The sequence below is a fragment of the Hypomesus nipponensis genome, chromosome 2 (assembly GCF_054491055.1).
Source record: "Hypomesus nipponensis isolate SF chromosome 2, ASM5449105v1, whole genome shotgun sequence".
In the NCBI taxonomy this organism is placed as follows: domain Eukaryota; kingdom Metazoa; phylum Chordata; class Actinopteri; order Osmeriformes; family Osmeridae; genus Hypomesus; species Hypomesus nipponensis.
Window position 1 is genome coordinate 22,371,608 of NC_140362.1, and position 18,961 is coordinate 22,390,568.

At 49.1% G+C, this 18,961-nt stretch overlaps 1 protein-coding gene across 2 annotated transcripts; it reads right to left on the reverse strand.

Moving 5' to 3' along the window:
• Positions 1-1,187: 1,187 nt before the first annotated feature.
• flad1 (flavin adenine dinucleotide synthetase 1) lies at positions 1,188-8,037 on the reverse strand. Of its 2 annotated transcripts, none has more exons than XM_084668987.1 (10): positions 7,958-8,037; positions 7,106-7,285; positions 6,271-6,648; positions 5,472-5,585; positions 5,103-5,370; positions 4,667-4,814; positions 4,149-4,247; positions 3,566-3,755; positions 2,868-2,941; positions 1,188-1,743 (listed from the first exon to the last, which is right to left on the reverse strand). In XM_084668987.1, exons 2-10 carry the CDS (start codon positions 7,277-7,279, stop codon positions 1,608-1,610), a joined length of 1,581 nt encoding a protein of 526 aa, XP_084525113.1. In that variant the 5' UTR covers positions 7,280-7,285; positions 7,958-8,037; the 3' UTR covers positions 1,188-1,607. The 2 variants fall into 2 exon arrangements, with proteins under 2 accessions (XP_084525113.1, XP_084525114.1); XM_084668988.1 differs by lacking the exon at positions 7,958-8,037 and adding an exon at positions 7,731-7,742.
• Positions 8,038-18,961: the final 10,924 nt, after the last annotated feature.

An 18,961-nucleotide genomic window follows, 5' to 3' on the forward strand; every position in this document is an offset into this window, starting at 1 on the left:
GTTTCCCCACTTTGCGCGTGGTCTAACGTCAAGCTGAGCCCAATATTATCACACTTGCGATTGAAGATGGACAAAGTGAAAAATAGAGAGTTGCTTGTAAGAAAATATTGATGGGGGAGAAAATGGAAAATAAATCGAGGAGGGGGCAGAGAGAGATGGAGAGAAAGAAGGACACTATGTTCTCAAAGACCCATCAACTTTGCCTGAATAGAAATAGTAAAGATCTCTATCACCTTCTGTCAGAAATATAGGTGGGCCTACATCCATTTCACAACGCTGACACGGGTTTACAAGCATCTGATGAAATAGAACTGGAACTTAAACAGAATTCACATCGTATTCGAGGCAATTTCTTATTGATTCTACCATTCAAACACACCATTACTTTGGCTATGATTATAAAGCTTCTCTTATTGCTTTCCTTATTGTTGTTATTAATAATAATTCCAGCATGCTTCAACAGCGTAACCAGACAAGTTGAGGGCAGTGAGACACCGAGGGCGGAGATGGTAATTGGAGGTGTAACAGTCTGTGAGGCCCGGGGCGGCCTCGTAAGCGACCCGCCTTATTAGATCGGCCGGTATTGATCCACACAGCCTCGGCGTTGACTAATCTCCAGGCGCGGAGAAGGAGATCGATAAACCGAGATTCAATCATCCCTGAAAACAGAAAAGGTAATTTATTGTAATCACGAGGCTGTGGAAAACATGAGAATAACGCGCTCTTGAGGTCACATGACAGAACTGCATCTACTCATGATGCGGCCACCTCGCGAGGATGCAAATTATTTTGTTATCTGTTTTGTCACAAAACAACCTATTAAATAAATACAACCTGACCCTCCAAGCATAGGAAATTAGGTTTAGGAAAAAGAAAACGTGTTAGTTTGTTTGAGTAAACGTATCAATAAAGTATTCTTCTTGACCTTTCTAGCCTACTATAGATCCAGAGGTTTACACTCTTACCTCTAGAGGCAACAGAGGAGGGAGGAAGCGGGGATTATAATTAATTGAAGCTAGCCTAGTGTAGTACTATTGCATATTAGGCCTAGTTTAACATAGGCCTAGCACAACACTGAACAGAGTGTTCACAGCCCCCTCGTTAACTGTGGAGGTAGCGGTGGTTCCTGTGCTGGGTGTCGCACTGGTCCACTTTATGACAGTAACAAAGGATGAGCCAATCAAATCTCGCAACTGATTAATGCTTTATTGCAAACCATAGGATTTGACCTTTGCACTGAGGCACACACACACTAACACTCATAGATTCACATTCACAAACATACACACACACACACTCACTCACACAACATTCAGGCACACACTAACACTCATAGATTCACACACACAGCCTTCTGTCAGTCCGCTCCCCTCTCCTCGTGACCCTTTGCCGTGTCCGGGCACAGGACTCACTGCCTCTGTGGGTTTCTCAGCTTGGTGTTGTGATTGGTTCATTTCCAGATCAGCAGTATTGTGATTGGTTCATTTCCAGATCTGCAGTATTGTGATTGGTTCATTTCCAGATCTGCAGTGGAGGTGAAGCACATCCATGCCCACGGGCAACCTCCGCCTCAGAGCTCTGCTCCAGGAAGTGACATCATATCCTGTTCACGCACGGGAGTTGCGTTCCTCGTCCTCGTTCTCCAGCTGGTAGGCGGGCTTGTAGTGGGCCACGCCCCTGCCGTCCAGCACCTGGAGGGAGGAGTTCCTGCAGGTGTTGTCCATGCTGCCCAGAGACGTGTAGCTGTCAGGAGACAGACAGGCGGGGTTACAGGAAGAGGTCACCACACAGAACAGAACAAAAAAAACACTGTACTCTCACTGTAGTGACCTCACTTCCTCTAGTGACACCCACAGAGCTGCTACATGTGACCCCTGCTACATGTGACCCCTGCTACATGGAGCCCTGCTACATGTGACCCCTGCTACATGTGACCCCTGCTACATGTGACCCCTGCTACATGGAGCCCTGCTACATGTGACCCCTGCTACATGTGACCCCTGCTACATGGAGCCCTGCTACATGTGACCCCTGCTACATGTGACCCCTGCTACATGGAGCCCTGCTACATGTGACCCCTGCTACATGTGACCCCTGCTACATGGAGCCCTGCTACATGTGACCCCTGCTACATGTGACCCCTGCTACATGGAGCCCTGCTACATGTGACCCCTGCTACATGTGACCCCTGCTACATGGAGCCCTGCTACATGTGACCCCTGCTACATGTGACCCCTGCTACATGTGACCCCTGCTACATGTGACCCCTGCTACATGTGACCCCTGCTACATGGAGCCCTGCTACATGTGACCCCTGCTACATGTGACCCCTGCTACATGGAGCCCTGCTACATGTGACCCCTGCTACATGTGACCCCTGCTACATGGAGCCCTGCTACATGGAGCCCTGCTACATGTGATCCCTGCTACATGTGACCCCTGCTACATGGAGCCCTGCTACATGGAGCCCTGCTACATGTGACCCCTGCTACATGGAGCCCTGCTACATGTGACCCCTGCTACATGTGATCCCTGCTACATGTGACCCCTGCTACATGGAGCCCTGCTACATGTGATCCCTGCTACATGTGACCCCTGCTACATGTGATCCCTGCTACATGTGACCCCTGCTACATGTGACCCCTGCTACATGTGACCCCTGCTACATGGAGCCCTGCTACATGTGACCCCTGCTACATGTGACCCCTGCTACATGGAGCCCTGCTACATGTGACCCCTGCTACATGTGACCCCTGCTACATGTGACCCCTGCTACATGTGACCCCTGCTACATGGAGCCCTGGTACATGTGACCCCTGCTACATGGAGCCCTGCTACATGGAGCCCTGGCATCAGAGGGATCTTACCCTTTATCATAGAGAATACAGTATGGTACATAGAGAGTCCTCAGGAACGACCAGATGTCATGATACGTCCAGTCCTGAGAGACACAGAGAGAGACACAGACAGAAAGACAGAGAGAGGCACAGACAGAAAGACAGAGAGAGACACAGACAGAAAGACAGAGAGAGGCACAGACAGAAAGACAGAGAGAGACACAGACAGAAAGACAGAGAGAGGCACAGAGAGAGACACAGACAGAAAGACAGAGAGAGACACAGACAGAAAGACAGAGAGAGGCACAGACAGAAAGACAGAGAGAGGCACAGAGAGAAAGACAGAGAGAGACACAGACAGAAAGACAGAGAGAGGCACAGAGAGAGACACAGACAGAAAGACAGAGAGACACACAGACAGACAGACAGACAGAGAGAGGCACAGACAGAAAGACAGAGAGAGGCACAGAGAGAGACACAGACAGAAAGACAGAGAGAGGCACAGAGAGAGACACAGACAGAAAGACAGAGAGAGGCACAGAGAGAGACACAGACAGAAAGACAGAGAGAGACACAGAGAGAGACACAGACAGAAAGACAGAGAGAGGCACAGAGAGAGAGCGAGATGGGGAACAGATATAAATATTACAAATCCCATTAGCAGAATACGAACACAGCAAAGGAGGTTGACACAACTGGGATGCATTTTTGTGTGTGTGCTATCTCACCAGTAGAGGGTTCACCCTCATGTAGGTGGGCCAGCCAGGGTCAGTGAGGCACATGGGGGTCAGGGTGTGGGAGTAGGGGTCAGTCCTGCGGGTCCCCATCAGCACGGCTCTCAGCTCCGCTCTCCTCTCCTGAACCTCACTCAGAGCCTGCCGAATACTGCCCTCCACTGAGAACAAGTCCAGGTCGTATCTACAGAGAACAGATGCTAAATACTGAGCTGTTTTCTCGTAATATTGATTGTAATACTGCTGAGAGTGAGGGAGGAGCATTGCTAGATAAGGAGCCCCAGCTGAAGGTGGGGAGGTCAGGCTGGAGGGAGGGATGGAGGGAGGGAGGGATGGAGGTCAGGCTGGATGGAGGTCAGGCTGGAGGGAGGGATGGAGGGAGGGAGGTCAGGCTGGAGGGAGGGATGGAGGGATGGAGGGAGGGAGGGATGGAGGGATGGAGGTCAGGCTGGATGGAGGTCAGGCTGGAGGGAGGGATGGAGGGAGGGAGGTCAGGCTGGAGGGAGGGATGGAGGGAGGGCTGGAGGGAGGGATGGAGGGAGGGCGGTCAGACTGGAGGGATGGAGGGGTAGCTCACCTTTTGATGGTGTCTTGGAGAAATCTCTCCATCTCTGGGAACGGAGATACAATGCGAATGTAGAGCGCCTTCACCTTGTCTTTCCCGTCTGGGTAGCGCCTGAGAGAGAGAGAGAGACAGAGAGAGAGACAGACAGGGAGAGAGAGAGAGAGACAGAGAGAGAGACACGGAGAGAGAGAGAGAGAGAGAGAGAGAGAGACAGGGAGAGAGACAGAGAGAGACAGGGAGAGAGAGAGAGACAGAGAGAGAGAGAGAGAGAGAGAGAGAGAGAGACAGGGAGACAGGGAGAGAGAGAGAGACAGAGACAACATTCTTACTCACGCTGTCCGCTCTCGAGCTACGGACAGAACACAGAGGAAGAGAAGAATGACCCCTCCGCACCACTCCTCTGTTCCTTCTGGCCTGTTATCAGTCTACCAACATCACTCCTCTTTAGACTTCTTTGTTTCCTTATCTCTCTCTCGCCTTCTCCTCCTGTCCTCCTTCAGTCCCTTTCCCCGAGACGACCTCGGGCTCACCTTTTCAATGCTGCGTAGTACAAGTGCAACAGTGCTGTGCAGTCCTTGCCTCCGTTGAAACCAACACAGACCTCGTCAGAGGAGTACTGCTCCAGAGCGCCCTCTATGGTCTTCAGGGCAGATGCCACCTTGTCACCCAGTGGGGTACCTGCAGGAGATCACACAGGTGAGGCTCTCAATAGGAAGCCATCATACAGGGTTCCCACACCTTTTGACAATTTGATTTCAATGTCTGTTCCCAGGGCTTGAAAACCTAATTTGCGTGACCAAAACAGCATGTGCATTCTAAACGGTGAGCATAAAAATATGGCGACACAAAGCCAGCCATTTTTGAAAGTCATGAATGACTGAAGGTACAAAAAGCTTATTTAATAACCTTCATTCTATCCTTCCCTCGCCCCCTTCTTCCCTTCCTTCTCCCTCCTCCATCTCTCACCGCTCTTGGCCAGGGTGTACACCTCCTCGGTAGCGATGGACACGGGGTCTGTGACCAGCGGCACCACGCTTCCCTTAGGCAGCTGCTCCAGCAGCTTGGCCCGGGCCTGGTTCACCTCCTCCTGGCTGTCTGAGTCCAGCACCAGTTTGACCCGGTGGTAGTTACTCAGCCAGTCAGGGTAGGAGCCCAGGGCCACCTTCCGACCCAGGCCCATCTGCACCTTGGTCAGAACCGGAGCAATCTGAGTCTCATCTGCATCCACAAACACCTGCAGCACAGAGGAGATGGGGTCACACGTGTCCTACAGCCACCGGGGTCTGCTGGACCCAGGGATTTGAGATGAGATCCAATCCATGGGTATAGTTTCACCTCGTGTGTGTGAAAGGTGGTCCCTGAACCAGCAAACAGGTGCTCCAGACCCTTAAAGGCCCTCTCCAGCAGAGACGGGATTCCGGGGAAGATATAGACGTTACGCACACTAACCTTGGGAGACAGGAAGGAGGACCAGGAAATTACATCATCTCAGAATGATGTTGTGACTCACACAGTGGATGAGGATAGGCTAATAACAGAGTCATGAATATATGAAACCTCATTGTAGAACACCATATATGGTATGTATTTCATACATGTATGTAATCCAGGAGTACTACGGTACACAGGAATGATTTGCTTGACCTGATGTTAGTTTCCTCCAAGAACACAATGACTCTTATTGAGGGACTTTAACTTCTTGTACTCACTGTGAATTATATTATTGTTGCTTGCGTTTCTACAGGTACACTCTTGCACTTTTTGAGGTTCATGTTGTTTAATTGTAACTTGTTTAACTACATGCTCTTATGGTTCTTCCCATTGGCACTTATTTGGTTTCCACAATGTATGCTTCATGTTTTGGTTACCCGCAATGTTTGGGGCTATCTCGTTGTTATGTCAGCGACATATGCACTTTTGTAAAACTCTCTCTTGGAAGTTGCTTTGGATAAACGTGTCTCTGCTAAATGAATACATGTAATGTAATCCAAGTGTACAGTGTGAAATACAGTCAGAATTACGCACTTCTAACCCTTCATCTCCTGCTCTACATCCACTATTTGTACATCGCTCTCAGTAAAACTGCTACTACATAAATCAGGTGTGTTGTGCATTGTAATGCAGAGCCCCCTACCAGCGGGTAGCGTAAGAGCTTTCCAGTCTGAGGATCAGTGCCATAGTTGAGTCTGGAGGAGCGAGGGACCCTGGCCAGCTTCATGGCTGGGCTGTCTTCATCCACCACCCCGAAGAACTCCTGCACCAGCTGGCTCAGCTCCGGGTGTGGGTACAGCTCCTCCTGGAACGCCATGGCAACGCTCTCGAAGGTGACATCGTCGTGGGTGGGGCCGATGCCCCCGGAGGTGAGGAGGTGCGTGTACTGGGCAGAGAGGAGGGACACCTCCTTGGCGATGGTCTCCTGCCGGTCGGGGATGACGGTGATTCGCTCCACAGACACGCCCAGCTTCCTCAACGACCGAGTCAGGAAGGCACTGTTAGTGTCCACTGTGTGACCCTGAGAGAGGGGGGAGAGAGAGAGAGAGAGAGAGAGAGAGAGAGAGAGAGAGAGAGAGAGAGAGAGAGAGAGAGAGAGAGAGAGAGAGAGAGAGAGAGAGAGAGAGAGAGAGAGAGAGAGAGAGAGAGAGAGAGAGAGAGAGAGAGAGAGAGAGAGAGAGAGAGAGAGAGAGAGAGAGAGAGAGAGAGAGAGAGAGAGAGAGAGAGAGAGAGAGAGAGAGAGAGAGAGAGAGAGAGAGAGAGAGAGAGAGAGAGAGAGAGAGAGAGAGAGAGAGAGAGAGAGAGAGAGAGAGAGAGAGAGAGAGAGAGAGAGAGAGAGAGAGAGAGAGAGAGAGAGAGAGAGAGAGAGAGAGAGAGAGAGAGAGAGAGAGAGAGAAGTCAAACCCACAGGATAGTGTTAATTTTGTACAAAGAAAGCGAGTGACACATAGCACTCCCTACACCACCTCTGATCGCACCTTCAGTATCTCGTCTCCAATGATGAGGATGGCCGCGGTGGTAGCGCCCCCCTCAGCCTGGGCTGAGACACTGCAGTCCCTGTGGATCTGAGACATGGTTGCCTTGGTGACCTGAGCCGTCACTCTCCTCACGCGCACCGCTGCTCTACTCAGTCTGGGAAGAGACAGCAGCATCCAGAGCTGCAGGAGCACAGCACTGAGAGACTACTAACAAAATGTGTGTGTGTGAGGGTGTGTGAGTGAGGTGAGAGGGTGTGTGTGAGAGAGAGAGAGAGAGAGAGAGAGAGAGAGAGAGAGAGAGAGAGAGAGAGAGAGAGAGAGAGAGCGGAGCATGCTGCAGTAAAAACATGGATGTTTAAGCTTGATAATGTGGTTAATGAGCAATATTAGACTAATTTGGTAGATTTACTCTGTCCAGCAAACCCTAAGCACGTGTGCATTGTGTCTGTTTAAGTGTGTGTGTCAGCCGATTTATATAAATTGCTCTTACAAGTTGATTTCTATTTACTTTACTATAACACGCTGGTGGCTGCAGTTAGCACGTAACTGATCTAGGAAGGAAAGTATTTCTGTCGGACTACTACAGTTTATTGCGCTGACAAGCTGAAAGGCAGTTCTTGATCACCTTTAGCCCAGACTCGATTTCGCCATGGTCAAGAAACCCGGCTTTTTCTGCTTCCTCCCTTGAACATGACAGTTGCTTAAATCTGACTATTGGCTAGCTACATTTGATATGAAATATATTGCTGGGTTACGCCGTTTCAATAGAGCTGTCAAAGAAGATACTAAGACTACTTTAGGTGGCAACTATGAAGGATTTGATAACGAGTTGCTAGTCAACAAAACGCTTACCCCGGGATCGCGTATGTCCTCGTTATGTATTCGTTAATGAAACGAATGTCACTCACACGCAGAAGAACACAACCCAACCAATCATATACTGCAAAGTGATACTTCAGAATGCACGGAACCAATGAGATTACAGAAGGCGGGTCGTATCACCACGCGCTTTACAAGGCGGAAGTACAGTATGGGTGTTGTGTCGCACTAAAATTGTACCCCAGAATGTATCCTTGTCCGGTGGTGGTGCAGCGTTGTTTAGGAGGATTAGAGACAGCATTATTCTAGTTTAGTATTATTGATGTCACATATGTTTTTGTTGTTGTTAAAGTTACGGAGAAAAGCACAATTATCTGTATCTCTTTTCTCTCGCGCTGCTTCCCTCGCTTACCAGCAGAGGACAGTGTTCCGTTAAAGTAGAATGCCATTTATGTATGCCTTCTGTTCTGTATAAAACTGTATCACGTCAAATAAAGACTTTTTTGCATAAAAAATACGCTAATATAATAAAATATGTAATGCCATATGCTAACATGCTAAACACGTCTAAATAAAACATTTACATTGATTTAGTGGCATGTAATTAACGGGAATCTTTTCCCTTTTCCCCACAATCATGACTGTCGAGCAATGAGCTCACAAGCCAGGTGCAAACTGCGTTTAGCGGCAGAGGCCAGATGACGCTGCCATTTGTTCGCGGAAGTGGCTTCTTTCGTGGCCGTAGAAAGGGGGCGGCGGGGGGAAGAGAGGAAGGAAAAGAAAGAAAAGTTTCAGCCCCATTACTTATTGAGTTCATGTGAATACTAAAAGGTAGCGACCGAGCTGAACCTTCGAACTTGTTCTAGCAGGCTATATGTAGGCTAAATAAAACTTTAGGGACAAATAATAGCTTTTCGACTGGAATAGGGACGGCAGGAACTGGAGGACGAGAGCTGGTAAGTTCCTCGTAAAAGCTGAACCCTTCTGGGGCATGGTCTGGGATGTGTACGGAACGTGTCACCACAGGACAGTTGGATTGTATTATTATGTAGTCTATGTTCTTATTAGAAAATGAACTGTGTTGGCCAACAAAGTTAATAAGCGTGATGTCAGTTTGGGGAAACTCATCGTGTTCCACCGTATCAGTTGTTGCCTGGCTATCATAGCCGAGACGGCACAATGTATCAAGTAACTAAGTTTACATGAACGTTGACGGTGGGTTACAGGCCCGCACACAATCAACTGTGCGCTGTCGTACTGCAGAATACGACTTCAGCAGATTCGCAGTGTTTAACTGTTTTGGAGAGCACAAGTCATAAAGTCCGTACAATAAAATAGGGAACCTATCTATAAACAAAGTAGCATAGGCTGAACACTTAACGGTGACTCTCTATTCCCAGTACCCTGTGTGTACGACAGGAAAGTTATTCACAACAGACTATTGCCTCTAAAAGTCAAACTAGTAATTGGCCATGTGCTAAAGCCTACTAAGTTAATATTGAACAAGCAGTGGCAGTGAATCCCCAGTGGGAAACGACTCTTGGATCCCTGTATGTGCAGCCTACACTATAGTTACTGATTAATGAGGCAGATTTGGTTTGAAGGGGTGTGCAGGCTTCTAAACAGACACCTGATAGACAATTGCCAGACAGACACAGTTACTGACACAGGTACTGACACAGTTACTGACACCATGCCAAACAAAGGGTTCTGCAGGTTTCAGTGGTGCTGTTTCTAAGCAAGAAGGAAGCAGATGAAAGAGAAGCACAACTTCAATTGCACTCAAATAAACTGGCAAACGTCAATTCAAAAGATGGAATGTTGTTGAACAGTCACTCTGCAGCAGAGGCCTATTTTTCATCAACAGAGGTCAAAAGACAGGTTGATCCTTGCGGTACAGGAGGGAGGGAAAAGGCACAGACTGGTTAGAAGTTGAGAGACATAGTGGTGACTGCAGGTGACAACAGGTGTGCTCAGGTAAACAGGGAGACCAGAGGGTGGGGCTTCTGGGTGAGAGAGACAAATCCTGCATTGGGTTTCCCAGTACAGGGCATGGATGGAGAGATAGATGAAAGAGCAGAGCTAGGGGTCTGAAGGATAATGATTTCTCTGAAGGGAATGATCTCTGACTAGCCAGCTTCCCCATCAGGCTGTCACACAAGTCCCACACGTCACTGTGACATGATATGCTGTATGGCCATAAGGCAATATTATCTGTTCTGGTGGGGAAGTTGATGAGAAGAAAAGGGATGGTCTCTGAATGCTGCAAGAGGTGGGTTTGTAAGGACACAAAACACACACACACACACACACAACACACACACAGACACACAACACACACACACACACAACACACACACACACACGACCGATTCATAAATCAATCTATCCATCAAACCAGAGCTCCTCTCTCAATCTGGCGCACAGCAATTCCCTCAAACTCAAACCCTCTCAATCAAAATCCGGTTCAGCCAATTTGATTCCAACCTTATCTGTCACCAGCAGAGCAGGTAAGTGTGGACGGCAGGTGTGTGTGTGTCACTCATAAAGCCCTGAGACAGGCTGGTATCTCTGAAGATCACAAATCAGAAATACTAAGAAAACACTGTTTGAGAGGGAAAGTCTTGATTGGGATCTGTAATTATAGGATTATAAGTGCTCTTGGGTCTTAGCGAAACCCTTCCTGCAGTGTGTGGGTGTGTGTGTGTGGGTGTGTTGGTTAGTGTGTTTCTGTTTTTGCAGCGGAAGCAGCCGGCAGTGGTAGTTATCTGGGTCCTGCTGCGTGGTTGACTTGACCGTGTCTTACAACACCAGAAAACACAGGCTGGCCTCGTGTTCACTTCCTGTCAGGCAGGGAACATGCTGTGCATTGAGCAGGCTCTGTGTAGCATGTAAGAAGTCACATGCACAATCAAGCTGTTTGCTGTTTATGAACCCATGAGGATGAGTGCAGCTAGATGGATAATAAGCAGGTTAGTAATCTTCGAGTAGCTTAGCAGTAAACCATGTGCAAGCATGAATTAGCCATAATCCATAATGTCCTAAACTGGTGCAGTATGGTTGGGTTCCTGAAATGTCCAGATTCTTTTGCAAGGAGGATATGATAGATGAAATGGTCTCTGTACAGGTACATTTATACAGCTACAATTGATTTAGCTTAGGTTCTGTAGGTGGCACCTTGCCTTTAAGTGGCAGCTCAGCCTGTGGAGTGTGGATCTGCCAGTGCCCCAGAGGCCCCTCCATTCACCACGTTATGGTACACCAGAAGAAGGAACTGTTCTCTCCCTGGAGGATGGTTGAACTGTGTCAGGAGAGGTCAGAGAGAGGTCATGGATCCTAGAAGCTGGTTTTACTTAGTTTAACCTTCCCCTGGCCCTCTGTTGTCTGGCCAGTAAGAGCATAGGCCCTGGCCCCTGTAGAGATCATGTTTACCTCTGTCCCTGACTGGACCTGAAGGGGGAAGGTGGACCTCACAGAACCATCCAGGTCCTCTGTTCCCCTGCTCACTGACATGTCCTCCGTGAGTAGGGGAGAACACGGCTGGCCAGCGGCTCCTCGTGACTAACCCTGCCTTGTTCCTGGCTTACCTGCAGGTCTGTTCATGTAGCCAGACGGATGGAGAGAGGGGACTGAGTCATAGGAATGTGTAGCGTAGAGAAATAGGAGAATGTTGAAGAGACTAAAGGACAGGAACAAGAGAGAAGTGGAGGAAGAGCAGCTGTGGTAGTTGGAACAGGATGGGAGAGAGACTGAGAGAGACCCAAAATAGCCCGCTCACATGTTTGCTGAGAGCATGGTAAACGGTTCAAGAGGCTGCACTGCTAAATGAGTAATCTAATGTCCAGGATCACCCACTAATCACATTGATTTAACCCCAATTGAATTCACTCTCTATTTCTGGACCTGTCCCATCACGTTTGGTCTGGCTTGATTGTTATACAGGTCCACTTAGCCTACAGACGTGTTGTTCTACAGCACTGGGCGTCTGTCTTGAGTAATAGGACTGCAGCCAACATAGGTTCACTTGTGGGGGATACGTGTAGCTCAGTGGTTAGAGCAGTTGACTGCAGATCATGAGGTTGCATGATCAGATCCCTCTCTGTACATAGTTTTGGAGAAAAGCATCTGCTAAATAAAAGACACTATTAAGACATGATTATCTGATCTGTCCTGAGGACTGGCCAGATCAGATACTATTACACACTGGGCAAGTTGAGACTGACACACAGCACTGGGAAATCAGTCCTTTCATTCCAGTGTGTTTTTCTAACACTGGAAGATGGTGCACACACACACACACACACACACGCACACGCACACGCACACACACACACACACACACACACGCACACACACACACGCACACACACACACACAGGTCTGTGTACGCACCTGAGACTCGAAAACACACGTCACGTGACTTTCTCCACAGCTGAGCCTGGGAGCCAGGTTGGCGAGGGCGACAGGAACGCTTTGGGTGATGGGCTGTGTGATTATGTACAACGCTCAGTGATTGGTTGAGTGTGTTGATCTGCGCTTTGGTGTTTTTAGGGTTACAGACACAGGCAGGCTGAGGGTTGTCCAATGGAATATGTGGTAAGAACTTGAGATAACACTCAACACACAGTTACACTCAGCAATGTGGGACTCTCGCTGCTTCACTTAACCTGCATGTTAAGTCAATACTTCCTGTTTGCCAGCCCATCCTACCCTGTTAGATACCACCAGTCCATCCTATCCTGTAAGATACTACCAGTCCATCCTACCCTGTTAGATACCACCAGTCCATCCTACCCTGTTAGATACCACCAGTCCATCCTACCCTGTTAGATACCACCAGTCCATCCTACCCTGTTAGATACCACCAGTCCATCCTACCCTGTTAGATACCACCAGTCCATCCTACCCTGTTAGATACTACCAGTCCATCCTACCCTGTTAGATACTACCAGTCCATCCTACCCTGTTAGATACCACCAGTCCATCCTACCCTGTTAGATACCACCAGTCCATCCTACCCTGTTAGATACCACCAGTCTATCCTACCCTGTTAGATACTACCAGTCCATCCTACCCTGTTAGATACCACCAGTCCATCCTACCCTGTTAGATACTACCAGTCCATCCTACCCTGTTAGATACTACCAGTCCATCCTACCCTGTTAGATACTACCAGTCCATCCTACCCTGTTAGATACTACCAGTCCATCCTACCCTGTTAGATAGTACCAGTCCATCCTACCCTGTTAGATACTACCAGTCCATCCTACCCTGTTAGATACTACCAGTCCATCCTACCCTGTTAGATACTACCAGTCCATCCTACCCTGTTAGATACCACCAGTCCATCCTACCCTGTTAGATACTACCAGTCCATCCTACCCTGTTAGATACCACCAGTCCATCCTACCCTGTTAGATACCACCAGTCCATCCTACCCTGTTAGATACTACCAGTCCATCCTACCCTGTTAGATACTACCAGTCCATCCTACCCTGTTAGATACTACCAGTCCATCCTACCCTGTTAGATACTACCAGTCCATCCTACCCTGTTAGATACTACCAGTCCATCCTACCCTGTTAGATACTACCAGTCCATCCTACCCTGTTAGATACTACCAGTCCATCCTACCCTGTTAGATACTACCAGTCCATCCTACCCTGTTAGATACCACCAGTCCATCCTACCCTGTTAGATACTACCAGTCCATCCTATCCTGTTAGATACCACCAGTCCATCCTACCCTGTTAGATACTACCAGTCCATCCTACCCTGTTAGATACTACCAGTCCATCCTACCCTGTTAGATACCACCAGTCCATCCTACCCTGTTAGATACCACCAGTCCATCCTATCCTGTTAGATACCACCAGTCCATCCTACCCTGTTAGATACTACCAGTCCATCCTACCCTGTTAGATACTACCACTCCATCCTACCCTGTTAGATACCACCAGTCCATCCTACCCTGTTAGATACTACCAGTCCATCCTACCCTGTTAAATACCACCAGTCCATCCTATCCTGTTAGATACCACCAGTCCATCCTACCCTGTTAGATACTACCAGTCCATCCTACCCTGTTAGATACCACCAGTCCATCCTACCCTGTTAGATACCACCAGTCCATCCTACCCTGTTAGATACCACCAGTCCATCCTGTCAATCATGCTCCCTCTGGTTAGTATTTCAGGATGTAGACCAAGCCACAAGCACCCCTGTGTAACTGGTCTCTGTCTGTTTAGGGGCTGGTGTGTGTGTGTGTGTGTGGTTAGGGGCTGGTGAGAGAACCTCCTACAGATCTCCTCTGTGGAGCCGTGTTCTGTTGGGTGTGTAAGCCTCACTGGGAGGTTCTCTCTGGGTTCCCCGCTCCTCTGGTGGATCCCACACGGGTACAAGGTTCCTCTCTCTCCTCCACGGGTTCAGCTTGGGTCTGCTGGTCACTAAGAAACACAATCTGGCTTTAATTAAGTTTTCTGTTGTTATTCTTATTGTATTATGACCTATTTTCCCCATCGGCTTGCTGAGTTGATCGAGCGGCGGCTTTGTGCTGTGTGAATGGCAGACGTCCTTATTTCTCTGTTTGCATCAAGGTTATTCACAATGTCCACCAATCAGACTTCATCTGTGTAGGTCAGGAGGGAGGGGGAGGAAGGAAAAGACCCCCCCTCCCTCCCCTGCTTCCTCTGTCTGTCTCTATCCTCCTTTCCTCTGTCTCTCCCTCTTTCTCAGGTTACTAAACAAGAATACGGGAGGAGCTTCTGGGCAGCCTACATGAACTGCTTTCTCCCCATGCTCCCTTCCCCCCCCTCTTCCTCCCTCCCTCCCGCCCCCTTCCTCCCTCTCTTTCCCTATCCCCATGGACTGTGTGCATTAATGTGTGAGCGCACAGAGCGATGCATATACTGTTAAATGATTGAGGCTGCAGAGGAGGAAAGGGAGGGAGGGAGGGAGGGAGGGAGGGAGGGAGGGAGGGAGGGAGGGAGGGAGGGAGGGAGGGAGGGAGGGAGGGAGGGAGGGAGGGAGGGAGGGAGGGAGGGAGGGAGGGAGGGAGGGAGGGAGGGAGGGAGGGAGGGAGGGAGGGAGGGAGGGAGGGAGGGAGGGAGGGAGGGAAAAGAGGAAAGGGGAAAGCAGCAGTAACGTGCTTGTGTGAGCGAGTGAGGCAGAGCCAGAGAAAGAGAGGGAGAGAGCGAGTGAGGCAGAGCCAGAGAAAGAGAGGGAGAGAGCGAGGAGAGCTGCATCACGAGCCAGACAGGAAGGAGGGGAGGACAGTGTGCTCGTGTGACACAGACGGGGGAAGGAAAGGGGAGAGGGAGCGAGACGAGACGAGAGGAGGAGAGGAACACAATGAAGGAGAGCCATTGTTCAGCCCTGCCAGTCTATCCTTTCACTGCCTACTGAGAGGAGACGAAGAAGAGGAAGAGGAGGAGGAGGAGGAAGAGGACAAACAGGAGAGGACAGATGGAGAATATGAGGACCTGATAATGACTTTGAAATTCCAACGCGTGGAAGAGGGGATCCAATAAGGAGCGCGCTTTTAAGGGAGTGGACAGAGAGAGAGAGAGAGAGAGAGAGAGACATAGAGAGAGACAGAGAGAGAGAGAGAGACATAGAGAGACAGAGACAGAGAGACATAGAGAGAGAGACATAGAGAGACAGAGAGAGAGACAGAGAGAGAGACATAGAGAGAGAGAGAGAGAGAGAGAGAGAGAGAGAGAGAGAGGAACAGTTCTGGTGTGAGACATGAGGATGGTGCTGATGTGAATGAGGAGTCCTACGCTGCCCTTCCTGGATAATCAACTCTGCTGTTTGCCCTCAAGAGACTGCTCTTGCTTTTCTACTCATTCCTCATTCATCCTTTCCACAAAGGAGTTTTGAAGAAATAGACTTGACGCTTTCTTTTATACAGAAACACCAACATGGATTTGGTGGAATTGCTCATGTTTTTCTCTCATAATTGTATTTTTATTTCTATAAGTCAACATTTCACATGTTCTTAGTTGATATACATTACTATACAACTATTCTGGTTCTGTTATGCAAACGTCTTAACATCGATGCTGTAGCCTATGGTAGCTATGAGTTATAAGTTATGTATTTCAACATTGTTTGTGACAGGTTACGCAAAAGTATGTGTCTCTGAAGCAATTCTCAGCGCTCCATAGTGGCGGGCGAGTTAACCGACACGGGATGTCAATATTGAGTGGATTTTATAGTTGGCGCGACGTGGACCAAACTTTGATCATTTCCTGAAGGTTATTGATATTTTGAGGAGTTGCTCATTTCAGCCTGCCTGCTTGATGCTCTCGGTTGTGTGGAGCCTCTGATTTAGACCCACTGAGCTCCGGTTTGTGGAAGCAGTTATCTCTTTGTCTGAAGGTTTCTGCTGTTGTCAGGAGTTCTGAATATAGATCCTCCGCAGGCTTCTCTTTTTAAATGTCTGTTGCCATAGCAACCGGCCGCGGCTGCAGCTGTCGTCACGGTTAGAGACAAACGGGCAAACAGACGGAGACTTGTAAAGTTCCTTTTTCTGTTCTTCCCCCCCGGTGCCGTTAAGAACTTGTGTGTTTGTGTGTTCTATGGTCTTAGGTGCTGATTCGCCACTTGTGTGAGGAGGACTGATTTGTGTGTGTGGGTGCTGTGTGTGTTTGTGTGTGTGGGTGCTGTGTGTGTTTGTGTGTGTGGGTGCTGTGTGTGTTTGTGTGTGTGGGTGCTGTGTGTGTTTGTGTGTGTGGGTGCTGTGTGTGTTGATCTGAACACAGCCAAGGGAAACTGAGGTGAGGTATCCGTCTCTCCCTCTGTCTGGCTTGTGCGATGCAGTATTAGCCAAATCCACCGGCAGCAGCCATCCGCACTAGGTATCAGCCTACCGGTGTGCCAGGATTTACATGGCACACGTCACCTACATATCACTCAGTTCTGCTGTGTAACAGTGTACTTCTAAGTAGGACCTGTTTGCTGGTCTTGTTTCTTGTTCATGTTAAGGTGCATATTTATGGATGTGTGTTGTTTTTTTTACCTGTGACTTGTAGACTCAGGATCGCTCCTCTGGTTGAGGGTCAGTTTCTGCTCTCATCTGAACAACACTGTGTCCTATCCCGCAAGCAAAGCTTTCCTACGAGGGGAAAAAGTGCCCTTTCATGGTTGCACACTAACATTCGTTTGTTTCCGTTACTTATTGACAGACAGGCTCTCTTGACCTTTCAACTGTTCGTTGAGCCCGGTGTCTTATCAACGTTTGTGTCTCGTGTGAACGTTGTTGTTCCTGATCTGTATTACCTTAAGTCGTTGTGGTCTCTGTGGACCTGATGCAAATTCCCACTCTCTGCAATTACATTGTTGAGACATTCCTAGCCATAGGTAGTGTCTCAGCTGTCTGCATATAGACGCTGGCTGTCTTCGCTAGGCCTGTCAGCCTGGCTTGGGGGCGTCTTTACTGTGGCTGAAAGGAGGCGGATGACTAGCTAGCTAGCTAGCTGCCGTGGTGGCAGACTTTGTAGACAATCCTTCTGTGGTGCTAGACTTGTGTAGGCGGTGTTCATGTGCTGCTATGCATCGTCCCAAGCATGTTGAGACGTTAGCGCTCTGAACCACCAGCAGCTGCGGTGTTAACTGTGGGCATTGCTCAAGTTTTCACTGGCGTGTTTAGAAGTTTACCTTTCTCTGGTATAAAACTATCAAACATGTGGTGCCAAATGAACATCCTCCCTTGAGTGGGTTTCTTGAAAGGGTGCTTGAACGATTCTGCGGTGTTTGGACCTGAATGCTGACCTGCGACTGGTGCTAACTGCTACTTTTGAAGTCCTGCCCAGAGAGGTAAAGAAGCTGGCCCCTATCAGACTGGTTCTGTTCTTCTCTCAGGTAACTTGTCAGCCCGTCTTGAAATCAGACTGTTGTCAGTGTTGATAAGGGGATAAGAGAGGGGGGGGGGGGGCGAGGGAGAAAAGAAAGCGTGAGAATCGAGGTGTAGTGTTCTGGGTGATCACGGAGCCTCTAAGGAGCCTGCAGTACCATTCAGGGATCCCTACTTGGGAGTTGGACCAATCAGGTCTCATTACCGTCACAACAACCCCGCCAGTGGTCGTCATCAACCAATGACCTACATTCTCCACTGTTACATCACCGGCGTGCTTCCGCAGTGTGTGTCACTGTATCGGACAAAGACTCTCAGACTCAACCTTAACTGATTTTTCTAACTCAACGGTGCTTTATTCTCAATCCCTTCTGACCTAGGCAGCCATACCAGAGAGCAGGGTGTTACTGCCGCTACAGACCCTGTCTGGAACATCCTGCCATTCTACTCTTATCTTCTGCCGTCTAATTAGGTTACTATGAGTAGCCTGTAGGTGCAGATAGGAAGACAGACGGAGAGATAGAGAGACTCTTTCTAAGGCTGAGGCACTCGCACACGGGCCAGCCTGGATAACGGGCGGGGCGACGAGGGAGGGGGAGAGGGGGAGAGAGAGATCATCTGGAAGAGGAGAGAGGAGGTGCTGGAGCGAGAGAGGGAGGAGGCGCTGGAGCGTCAGAGGCAGGCAGAGTACACAGTGTGGAGGAAGAGAGAGGGCTTCCAGGAGAGGAGAGGAGACCGGGAGAAGGACGACAGGAGCTCAGAGAACGGGAGAGAGACGGTCCCTGAGGTGATCTGGATGAAGAGAGGACAAGGGGAGGCAGAGAGAGAGAGAACAAGGGCTCTCCAGAGGGGACAGGAAACCGTCTGGAGAAAGAGAGAGAGGGAGTGATCAAAGTACAAAAGGGACAGGGGAAGTACAGACGAGGGTGAATGAGAGAGACAGTGTCTCCTACCGAGAATCTGTTTCTGCTGTATAGCTCATCTTCAGTAGAACTGTAGTGTGTGTGTGTGTGTGTGTGTGTGTGTGTGTGTGTGTGTGTGTGTGTGGTATTGACCCATCTGAGCAGCATTGGTGTGTGGTTGGGTGTGGGGGTGGCATCACCCTCCTTGGAAGCTAATAGGATTTTTATGAGCTTGTGTCAGGAGAGAGCTGCCAGACTGAGCTACAGCACACACACACA

Bases quoted from the DNA above. Each gene is read 5' to 3' on its own strand.
- flad1 (XM_084668987.1), bottom strand. From the start codon at position 7,279: ATGCTGCTGTCTCTTCCCAGACTGAGTAGAGCAGCGGTGCGCGTGAGG. The intron at 6,649-7,105 runs GTGCGATCAGAG...CCCCTCTCTCAG, and splicing joins TTGGAGACGAGATACTGAAG to GGTCACACAGTGGACACTAA. The intron at 3,756-4,148 runs GTGAGCTACCCC...TGTTCTCTGTAG, and splicing joins CTCCAAGACACCATCAAAAG to ATACGACCTGGACTTGTTCT.